The 12,363-nt window shown below is 33.7% G+C and overlaps 1 protein-coding gene and 1 long non-coding RNA gene across 2 annotated transcripts in view; one reads left to right on the top strand and one right to left on the bottom strand.

Annotated features, from left to right (window-relative positions):
• The window catches only part of LOC149491209 (uncharacterized), a 445,824-nt gene that overhangs the window by 414,685 nt on the left and 18,776 nt on the right, over window positions 1–12,363 (bottom strand). The gene's annotated exons all lie outside the window — the stretch shown is intronic.
• Window positions 5,974–12,363, top strand: part of fw (CUB and Sushi multiple domains furrowed) — a 52,911-nt gene continuing 46,521 nt past the window's right edge. The window contains exon 1 of the mRNA XM_089714165.1: window positions 5,974–6,286. Coding sequence (XP_089570291.1) covers window positions 6,202–6,286 — 85 coding nt within the window. The 5' untranslated portion in view covers window positions 5,974–6,201. The remainder of the gene's footprint in view (window positions 6,287–12,363) is intronic.

Raw genomic sequence — 12,363 nt, 5'->3', positions numbered from 1 at the left:
GGTCATACACAATCAAAAACAAATCGGGTGGTAGTAGACCGGGAGATACTGACACAAAATTTCGAGTCATTTGTCTGTTACAATTTTTACAAAAAAAAAATTTGCAGATTTTCGGCGGTATGGCGACCATTTGGAATCGTCCGAAAAGTATGGCATGGCGATTTTCGTAAATGGCTGCACGACGATGGTTACCTGTGCAAAAGTTAGCCTGGTACAAATGGTTGAATTGTTTTTTTTAAATCAACACATTCGCGTCGGTATGGCGGGCTGTAAGTCACACCGGAAAAGTATGGCATGACACTACCGCCTACTTCTTTTTTATGGGCTATCGGTAAATTCTAAATTTTTTGTGTTACAAATCGTTTGACTTCGCTATTTTTCCGACGAGTTCGACTAACGCCCACGCGACTAAGCCGACGGTACCAGCGTTCACACCATTGTTTTTCTTTTTGTCATTGCGTACTAAGACCCCTGTAGAACCGCCATCCTGTTACAAATGACTCGAAATTTTGTGTCAGTATCTCCCGGTCTATAGGAGACGGTAGCCTGTCAGTCAAAAATGTGTTCTCTCTGTGTGGAATTATATAGAGCTGCTATTACATACCCTTCTTCGTTTTGTTTTTAAAGGTGAATTGAATTAATCGATGAAATGATTTACACAGGTGATGGCAGTAGGGAAAGTGAAAATGAAGAAGAGCATAATGAAAGTTCCCATGTATTTACAATGTCAGAAATAAAGATAATCCTGATTTTGATTGTGTTTTTTATTTATTTGTAATTGTAATAATATTGTGGAATGATCAGTACTGTAAATACTTTTGAACTGAGATTTTAATGATAAGATTTATATGGTTTAAATGTAAACCTGTGTTTGAAAACCATATTTTATCTATACTAATATTATAAAGAGGAAAGGTTTGTATGTATGTATGTATGTATGTATGTATGTATGGTTTTCACGCATAAACTAGGTACTGGACCGATTTTGATGAAATTTGGCACAGATAATCTTTAGACCCTGAGAAAGAACATAGGCTACCTTTTAATGCGAAATATGTACCACGGGCGAAGCCGGGGCGGACCGCTAGTACAATATAAATTTTGTGTTATTTTAACCTTCTTTTCTTCCATCATTACACCAGTACTACTTTAAAATTACTTTAAAAGTACTATAAAATTTTCCAAGTAAATTCCAACATTTCCAACAAAGATATATTTGCAATCGTGGGGTTATCCTCGCTATTTACTTACAAGGAATTATCAAAACAAAATCGTTACTTTCAAATTAACGTTACTTTCAAATCTCTTTTAGCACAAAAAACATAATTGCATGCATTTAACCACTCTATATAAATATCATTTTCGGACGCCAACAGCGCGCCCGATGCGCGCCGGCAGCGCGCCCGAGGCGCGCCGGCTGGCGCGCCCGCGGTGCGCCCGATGCGCGCCGCGCCGCTTGTATATGTCCCGCGCCTTACATAATTTTGCTACGTAGCGAACTAGCTATTGCGCATATTGTGAATCGTGTTTGCGATACCTGCTCGCCCAGATCCAATATTGTTTATTGAGCGATAGAGCTTCTTGTCTGCATAACACTGACTCATCATAAATATAATTGGTAGGTATAAGTGGGTACCGCTTTCAGATCAAGCTTGTTAAGTAAGTGCAAGATGAACTTCGCTGTTTTGTGAACTGTCCGTGGCAGCTTCGAGTAGGACAATATACGTGTGAATAACTCCACTACTGCAAGGGCTTTTCAATACTTATCAGCGTAAATTACACGTTTTGATGCAGATTCATCGATGAATTAGATTAGATAAAATATATATTTATATTATACTATTATATATATATATATATATATATATATATATATATATATATATATTATACTATTAGATAAAAGCTTGCCTAACTTCGTTCCATACTTAAAAGAATATCAGTTTGCGAAGATTCTTAATTTCTCACATAACACGCGATAAACTCTTCACGTCTCTGCATTTACCGATAATAGACTTATGATAATTTTCGACACGTACCTACAACACGGAAATCTTGCTCTTATATAAATTCTATTAAATTGTTCTTATACCTATTAAATTGTTATTAAGTTGCCTTTAATGATAATATAGCGAAGTGGTCTTGATAAGAATTGCCTTAATCTTTCAATAAAATATAGAGAATATGAGGGAGCAAATGGATTTGTCATTGTGGTTAGCATCAATATTATAATATTTTTGTGAATATTTATTTCTCCAATCTATTCTGTATAAAATAAAAGATTTATATTCGTATATTATATTTCATTTTAGTAATTTTTTTGTACAGATATTTAAAGTTTATTGAACTTCTTAGTTAATTTGTTAAACACTAAATGAATGTTGATGGATATAGAAATGTCCCATTGTAGTATTTGCTATCTCTACCTAATAATACTCTAATTTGTAGAATAAATATACCTATTAAAAAGCGAAGCTTTACTAATCCCTCCGTCATCGACATTCATTTATTGTAGGTATATAAACGCTTAAGCACTATCTATGTAATAACCTAATTAAAATCCCTCTGGTTCAGCCAGTCTGGAACTTTCTAGGTATCTATTATTTAATCTCATCTTTCTTCTCTAAAATTTTTCCATTGGAGAATAACATGGCTTTGCACTATCAAAATGGAACTATAATTATATTTACTGTCTTTATTTTTAAGTACTTAGATCTACAGGATAAGGTATTGGTTCTCGAAATCCAATCTTGTTATTGCAGGCTGCCTTTCCTACTTTTATTTTTTTATAAGCTGAACGTTATGTGAACTGAGCTTTTTAAAGCTTTTACCAAAGAATTGGTGCCAAAGTTGAAACAAATAAAAATTTGAATGCTTTATTCAATATCTCGTGTGTTTACATCTGGAGCCAACTTTTCATGTACTGTCCTATTTCCTTCAACCTATAATTATGGAAAATAATGTATGTAGACTTAATAATTATTAAGATGATAATATTATATATACGAGATTCATCTCGCGTATTAAAACTTTAACGAATTTATAACTATCCTGTTCGCTACCTATTCTTTTATATTTACAGGAACATATTCATATTTACTTATTAAGTTATTATGTAAATTATGTACTTATTTATTCTTAGTGTTAGGAGTATTTTTGAGAAAAAGTATTGTCAAGTCCAGATGTTTAAATATTTGGACTGTGTAAATGAATTTATTCGGTAATTGTCTTTACATTGCTCTTCGGTCTAACATCGACCGACATAAATAATCGGTAACCTCTATGGTCAAACGAATTAAAAAACTGTTTGAAAATCTTAATAGCGAATTTTTACGACTATAAATGGAATTTACCTTAAACTCTTGATTATTGCAGGTTATTGACTTTTTGTGCTTGAACTACATTCATACTTACCTTTATAATAGATTGTAATTTGAAGTGATGTTAAGGCAAGCCTTAGTATTCAATTGTATTGAATTATTGATACAAAACTGTTCTACGGCGCCCGAGCATATTCAAATTCTTAAAATAAAGCTTCTGTTATTTGCGATATTATATGCGCAGCATTGTAATAAAATAATAAATACATTTTTGATTAACAAGCTAATTAAATACCGTATTATAACCCCTATACCTGAATAATATTGCATTGAATGTTGTATTGTTATGATGTAACTAAATGTATCTTATTCAAATATTCAAATAAATATTTTTGGTGTCCGAGACGTTGTTTTTTTTAAACCAATTCATTAGATGAAAAGTAACGAATTACTTACAGCCTAGACAAGTGGCATTTTTCATGCGAAGGAGCATCTTCGACCGATAGATTTTGAAGAAAATGTGTCTATTACACTTTATACACAATTGAAATTGACAAATGAAATATACATATACTTACATCTAAAATAAATCTAATTCATATGTAGAAATAACTTAATCCATTTTTTTTTCTTTTTTATTCATAAGTAACTAACTACGTATTTCTGAAAAATTCACCGAAACTATCTCACATTCATTTCGGACCTAGACCATAACACACATCGTTTCAAATTTACCCAAGAATGAAGGAGCCGACGTGTTTCAACAATTACTAATTAGTATAATTAATAATCGATTATCGTCGTCGTCAGTACCTATATACGCTCGTAACAATTGTGGACGATATCTTAGAACGGATTGGATATTGTGAAAAAAGAAATTACATTGCAAACGCCTCTGGGTGTATCGGGAAAATTTAAAATAGCTTGCTTGAGGCTAGATCAGAGATTACGAACGCTAAATAATTAATACAGCGTGCCATACGCAAAGTTAAATAACTGGATTCTTGGATGCTTTTTGCTTTTTAGTTTTTCTCTACATTTTCTAATCTATTTAAAGAAAATGCATTGCTAAATGCAACGAGTGCAGAATTTGAAAAAAATTGCATCATTTCACATTTTTGGTAAGGCACAAGGAAGGTTCTTGTGGAGAGGAAATCGTGAAAATTACGAGGAGAATAGAAAAAAAAACTTCACTTTTTCCATACTACCCTACTTGTCAAATGTCAAAAGTATTTAGGCATCAATCGAACCAAATATTTATTTATAAATCTCTGATATTTTAGTAATATTTCTAGCGTCGATTTTCTCAGGCGTGTTGCCGGTTCGAGCCAACCCTCGCATGCTAACAGGTGGCGAGAGCTTGCCAAGTATAATAACTAGGTCCAATGGAGCTTTTCGTACTGCGCGTTTTGTTACTTCTGTGTTCATTTTTACTCTTCTAGTTAAGTTCTCATATTTCGTTTCTAAGTAATAATATCGCACTGCAATGATCCCAAATAAGGCCTGACAAATAATTTTTGTAATATTATCTGCATGCATTCGTAAGATAGAGTTCCGACTTCTGTTTCAAGATAAATTGGATTATAGAAAAATTGTATTGTAGTAGTATATAAATAAGTAAGAAGCTTTGATAATAGCAATAATGTGAAAGCAGCATTTTTAAATCAAAGAACATTTTTCTAAATACTGCATCGTTTCGTCTTTCTTCGTATTGACAAAGAATTCTGAAGGAAACTAAGCTCTTTAAGTAGCGAGATTTCTCGTGAATACTAACATTGTGTACCTACTGTTTAACTTGTGATATATGAATCCTGTATATTTTATTAGCTACAAAGGAAGTTACAATAAACTTTAATACCAGACATAGAAAAGATTCAATTATCCCCATTTTATTATGGATGTATGCATCATGGATTTCAGTATGGATTATAAATATATTTTTAAAGGATTAACATTAACATTGTTTCTACGTATTATTCAAAAGTATTTTAAAAGAAAACAGGATATGGCATTTGAAAGAAAAACCTTTTTCGTCATGTAGGTAAATGATATTTGTGCAATTTGAATGATTGTTAGAGACGCTGGGGCTTTTTAATTTACAGCTAACACGTCTAGTACCAGCACGTCGAGATTAAATTCTGTACATTTTACATCGCTATTTTCACAAGTCAAGAGTTACTGAAACTCCCCTTTCATGGCTCTTGGCCATGACTCGATTCGGATGAAGCATTCTAAAAGGATAGTACATATTATACTCAAACTCAAACTCAAACATTTATTTATTCAATTAGACTTCTTCGAGAAGCACTTTTGAAACGTTAATACATATTTTTTACATTTACCACCGATTCGGAAAGCAGTATCTATGGAGAAGAACCGGCAAGAAACTCCATAAATATACATATTATATTATACTATAGTAATACTTTATTGCCAGACTTGATTTTTCAATGTGTACTATTGGTTATTGTCTTTTTTTGTTTTGAAACAATGTTCGGCCATTTCTATAATAATAGTAATGGTCGTGTAAACAGGCTATTTCCGTATGGTAAGCATGCTGATTTTGTTGAATGTCAATCGTCATATAGCCTTGCTCAACAGTCTTTCGGGTTACGAATTATAACGGTGAAAGGTGTCCGCCTGGTGGGGGCGAGGCAGGCGCAGCGAGCGTGCCAGTCCGCCGCCACCGCCGCGAGCGCATGCTTCACACGACCAACGAGCCGGAATTCGCGCGCAGCCTTCCCTTCGAAACGACTAATGGGAAACTTTTACTTTCGCACGGAACTTTAAAAACTTCACCGTACATTTGGATGTGTGTGCACGTGCCTGTGTTCCTTGTTTGTACCATGCTACAGTGACAGTTTACGAAATATATTTTATTATGTTCGAAGGAGACAATTGCAATATGTATCTCTGTTTATGCCTTGTTATTTGGAGCGCTGCCTTCGTGCCGACTCAAGCCCAAGGTGAGTTGAACAATGATCGAGCGACTCCTTCCTCTATTGTGCGAAAACCACGATCGCGATACACGACAACCCCAACTCGGACTCACTCGAGCTTTACAAAATAATATCGCTCTATAAGTTTTGCTTAAATGAAGCAAAATATTCATTTTGATTATTTTGTATTTACATAAGTTATTCAGGATATGGGTGGATTCATTTCAATAAAGTTACTCAATTTGATTTTAAATAATACATCGTTATATTGAGTAGTAATCCCTCGTTTAAAAAAGATATTTATTAAACACACGTTTTTCATTTATCTACCTACGTGATGGAAATTTTACAAAATATATTTTCACTTCATAGTGAAATTATAAAGTAATATTAAACGCTGCACAAAAATAATGTAAAAAGCACTTTTTAATTTTGTAGAGCTTTGTATGTAGATACACCTTTATTTCATAAAGAGGAAGCTCTATCTCTGATAATAATTAGTCGTTGTAATTAGGTATGTCTCAAGCGAAAAATTGAAAATATAATTTCATATATTCTTGTGCAATATACCTACCTAGTCTTTTGTAAACTAAAAACCATACCTACTTTAGATTTTTTACTATATATTTCAACAATATACCTACCTAGTCTTTAGTAAACTAAAAACTTCCCAAAACGCTACATTGCGTAGACGTTGCATACCTACACAGAGGTACAGCTACTTTTATAGAGTGAATGCAAGATTGAAATGGACTCGAATATTCCGTTGCGTGGTCATTCATAACATTAGCGATATGAATGCGAATAATAAAGACAACAACTAGAGAACAAATCAGAAACGCCACACGCAATCTGTAAGGCCACTACTAACTTTTGAACGAACGTCTTTTGCAAGACAATCTTGAGGAAAATAATCAAATCTGAAAACGATAATATGCATAAATTTATTTGCCCCAATAAACTACATTTTAAAATGGTTGTTAAAAATAATAAGTGAAAGCCAGGCGCGTAGCTTCCGCCGTATCTGCCGAATCAATTATACGGGGCCCCCGCGCCAAGGGGGCCCCCAACGTGCGTAAGCAAAAATTACTAAAAACTTCCCAAAAAATTTTTTTTCAGAAATGATAAAAGTCAAAAAAAGCAATTTTCTGGCCTCCTGTATGTATATTTCAATTTGAATTGTTTGTAAAAATTTTGGAATAAGTGACAGATAGATAAATATGATGAATAACTAAATATTTCTTTTAATTTTATGCAAACATTTTTTTTGTGAGACATTTACCCTTCCTAAGGGCCCCCAAACAAATTTTTATAAGGGGCAAGGCACGCTACGCTTCTGGTGAAAGCGTTACAGTTATATTGATAAAAAATATTTTACAACTTCGCATCATCGAGATCGCGTCAAAAAAAAATGAAATACCTACCTAATGTGCAATACAAATTACGATAAATCCCTTCACAACCCCTAATTCAAACTTCACTATGAAGCATGGGAGTGCATAGCATATTGTGATATTCATGCATACTATCTCGATGTATTCATGTGATATTTTGGTAAATTGACATCTTTAATCCAAAAAGTCAAACAAAATAAAAACCTGTTTCACTCTATAGCCATTTGCGATACCTGTTTTCATTAAATTTGCTATTTATAATGTGGCAACATATGGCTTTAGATTAAGGTCCTCAAACTCGAATAATCAACCACCAGTGTAGATTGGAAAAAATAATTTGGAAAATCCAAAAGTGCACGCCTCATAATTTTTTTTTAATAAATATTTATTAATTATTATTTTTGTTTATTTAATAACAATTAAACCACATCGAATCAGACCCTGAAAAATGAAAGGGTTCTATTCCTGAGCATACTCAAGCGTAAGAGAAAAAAAAAGACTCGATTAGTAAAGTATTTCGGTCGCTATCGTGTTAACAAGAAAAAGGATCCGCACATACAGACACACGGACGTCCAAGACAGAACTTTTTTAAACTGTTTTTTAACTAGTTTAAATAACAAAAATGACATCAAAAATATCATGAACGTTAAAAATAGTGTTTTTTCTTAATATGTGTGTGTATGTATTATCTTACAAGTGCAATGTATGATACATAAAGACATTTTAAGTTTGAAAAATTAGATGTTTTGCGCGAAGTGACAGTAGTACCCACCTCAACGCTTCGCTTATGAGGCGTGCAATAATAGATTGATGATGTTTATATCAAGTAAAACCCTGTACTTCTAAGAGCCTAAACATTACAAATGCCAAAGTTCACATTCAAAATTGTTCTAGCTGACAATAAAGCTCAAAAAGTATCCCAATACAGATTTTTCATGTTAAAATAATGTTCGGAGCTTGTGGAAGCCGCCACCTCTCTCCATTGTTCCAACAGCGGGCGATCAAAAATCTCTTTGATGCTGCTGGCACAAACGAAGTTAAAAGCTGTGGAATCGATACATACCAAAAGCCTTAAAAGTTCACAAGCTTTAGTTCGCTCTATCCATATTTCTATTGGTGGAAGGTTTTTTATATATCGTTTAAGCTTCCGCCCCATTGGTAAAGACTAAAGAGTAACTTTCTACGATTTTCTTCGTTGATGAGCCAGGTATGTTAAAGTGTTGATACTTTAGTAAACACATGCATAATATTTTAAATTGGAATTATATCAAACGCATTGGAAACACTGCTTTGGCAATGTAATTTATATATGTACGTTCCTTAAACATTAATCTACTTATGTATTTAATAATTGCAAACGGTCTTTCAAAGCTTGCAGTTTCTATACCTAGGCGCTTGGACTGGAGGAAATAATAATATTAAGGAAAATAATTAATTATGTATTCATACGGTATCCATACAATATTTTCAATTGAGCAAACTTTTATAAGTAATCGTTAATCATTAATCAAAATGGTGTTCAGTAAGAACTCCATTTCTATAGTAACTTTAATAACATTTATGTCAATATCCTTAGATCATTAAGTAATGGATAACACTCGCAGGCGTTTCCCCTTTTGCCGAGGTATAAGATTATTCGAATCGAAAAATCTTATGCTTTCATAAAAACTACTTGCGTAATCGATTACAAACACTCTGCGTATTCGTAAAACATTGAAAGGACGTCTGCGAGTGCTCTGCTAAAAATGCCGTTTTGCACTGTCAAGTCTTGCAGAAGCAATTCAAACATGTCGAATATTAAAAAAGATGGAATAACCTTTAATTTGTGTATATTTTTTTATTTTTTTAACGTACATTTCTAATTAAATGCAATTTCTAATAATCGTCGATGTATCGTTTAGCGATATGATCAAGACAAATAATCGAGTCATGTTTAGAGAGAGAGAGAGACGAGACTATCATGGAAAGAAAATATACAAATTTAATCTTTATTAACTAAGAGATAAAGTTGAATTTAAAACGCGATAATGAACCGCATTCCTTACGAGACTATCTTTTTATAGAAATACAAATTTAATCTTTATGTTACAAGTTATAAAGTTGAATTTAGAACGCGATATTGAACGGCACACCACACGAGACAACTTGGAATGAAATACAAATTTAATCTTTATGAACTTAGGGATAGAGTTGAATTTAAAAACTCGTCGTTTAAAAGGTCGTAAATTTTTACGACTTTCGTGACACAAATTATTTTTGTGAATGTGTGATTGTGTTTCAATAGTGTGAGTTACCCTCCCCGCACCAAAATCAGCAGAAAGTTTAGTTAGAACATTTGCCAGCGTACTCCATCCATTACTTAATGATCTAAGTCAATATCACACAAAATAACAAAAAATTGAAAAAATATATATATTAAGAAATCCCTCAGAGCGAGTCCGTCACCCGTCCGATTAGGGCCCTTCTGGCCTCCTCCACTCAAGCGACAGCCCAAGCCGAGGTTCGAGATCCCCGTCAAGGGGGGACGCCCTTGCGCATGTCGCTACCAGGGTGAACCTTCAGTTCACCCCCGCGTCCGCGTTAAAATGTAGAAGCCCTTCTGGCTAACATTGAGAAACACCACACAAAAAAAAAAGAGTCCGTCACGTTGCAGTTGACATTGCTTTTTTTCTACATCAAAGCAGATCAAAGTAACGTGTCAACAAAGTTTTTACCTCCGCTCGCTCGTTACCTTATTAAATTATGTACATAAATGCATAGGTACGCATTAGTAAGTTCACTTTCATTACAGATTATTCGATATCAATATGAAGTATGCGTATTGTTTGTGCCGGCGCGGCGTCGCTTTCACTCATCGATATATATTCGTATACCTCTATCTTACCGTAGTTTGCGAGCTAGAACCGGTCGGTGTGTGCTACTGAACGACATCGTCTTGGAATGGGCACGATACACAGATTACTGTAGAGCCGATCAATGGAATAGTCGATTAGAGAAGAAAATTATCCTCGATAAATAATATTACCATAATTAAGTTTAATTTGTGAAATCTTATGCGATGCAAAATCTCCACATCCTAGATAGAATAAGCAAATCCAAATTTCTCTATTCCTAAATGGTAGTTTGCAAAGGGGTCCGTGATATTTGAGACCTGTAGCCATGTTTCGGCAGTCTAGCATGAATAATTGTCCATAGTTATATTACATCGACCACTACGTTCATTCGCCGTGTACGGTGAAGGCAAATTACTTCATAGTGTATCAAGCAATTTTTAGAAACTTTTATTGAATACCGTACTTTTGTGTCCAATTAAGCAACCGTTGGAATACGAGAAAATAATCACCGTAGCTAAATTTGGTGTTCATAAAACCCAATACAGTCTTTGAGAACTGTATTTTGTACACTTGGAGCCAATAACAAAGTTTAATTAATTGATACCTATATCGTAAATACTTGCACGCTATATGCAATCATGAACGTTTAATAATGTTAGAAAGTATAATTATAGCAGATATTACAATTAGGTACTTCTCACAATAATATTTTAATACCTTATTGGACCTGAGCTAAAATAAAATAACAAAATATCTCATTATAACAGCGATAACCCTGTTTATCATCCCGGACGCGGAGCTTTCGCTACTAATTCTTAAATACGACGCGTGATCGACTTATTATTTCATAATTACTTTAAGACTTTATAGAAACATATCACACGAAGGCTGAATAAAAAGAAGTTTGTTCATAAAACCTGTTATCAAATAAAGTCACGGATGTGTCTTGTAATGAGTCACATTTATGTTGTCGTCATTACCTACAAGGGGCAGGAGAAAGTGCGCGATGACCGCTTATTGCCATGACAATATGTATGAATAGCATTATAGCTGATGATTAGGTTGATCGCGTTTATTTTCCTTTTAAGACGCTAAAGTAATAAAAAGAATCTTAAAAAAATAGATGTCTAAAATTTATGCAGGTGGGTAAACAACATTCACAAAAAAGAAACCTTTTTACTTAAAAAATTAAAATGCCACTTTATCTATAGTAAACGAAATCGTATTTAAATTTTCTAAATGTCTCGCAAAAAGCTCTCGATAAAAGCTCTAAATGTCTCGCAAAATACGGGTTGTTCTTAAAAGTAGTGGCGATGAGCTGCCAATACTTCTTAGTAATTCTTACCCTAACAGCTAACTTATTAAACACTAGTGGTCCGGCCCGGCTTCGCCCGTGGTACATATTTCGCAATAAAAGGTAGCCTATGTCCTTTCTCGGGTATCAAAATATCTCCATACCAAATTTCATGCAAATTGTTTCAGTAGTTTAGGCGTGATTGAGTAACAGACAGACAGACAGAGTTACTTTCGCATTTATAATATTAGTCCATACTAATCCATATTAGTTACATAGAACATAAACATGAAATAAATCCGCAGCTCAAGTGAATACACTGAGTTTCACTACGGATAACTGTATTTATTTAGTAAATTACATTTCAAGTATTAATTGTGGTTACAATTAACATTATGCTAATCTACTTTATTAGTAAGCATGTTATCTAAATTATCAATCAAATACCTCTAGCATTGGACGCTGAAAACCTACTCGTTGTTTCGTACTTCCAATTATAAATCAATTCTCGAGCTCTTCAAATCCATTGAAATGGGTTTGCAGAAACCCCAATCCGACAACAAATTCGTGTAGACTGAAAG

This window comes from Colias philodice, chromosome 1 (assembly GCF_061535455.1).
Source record: "Colias philodice isolate Cphi_HAF_F1 chromosome 1, ilColPhil1 Martin Lab GWU primary, whole genome shotgun sequence".
NCBI classification, from domain to species: domain Eukaryota; kingdom Metazoa; phylum Arthropoda; class Insecta; order Lepidoptera; family Pieridae; genus Colias; species Colias philodice.
The sequence above is the reverse complement of the archived record's forward strand: the minus strand, read 5'-3'. Positions and strand labels throughout refer to the sequence as shown.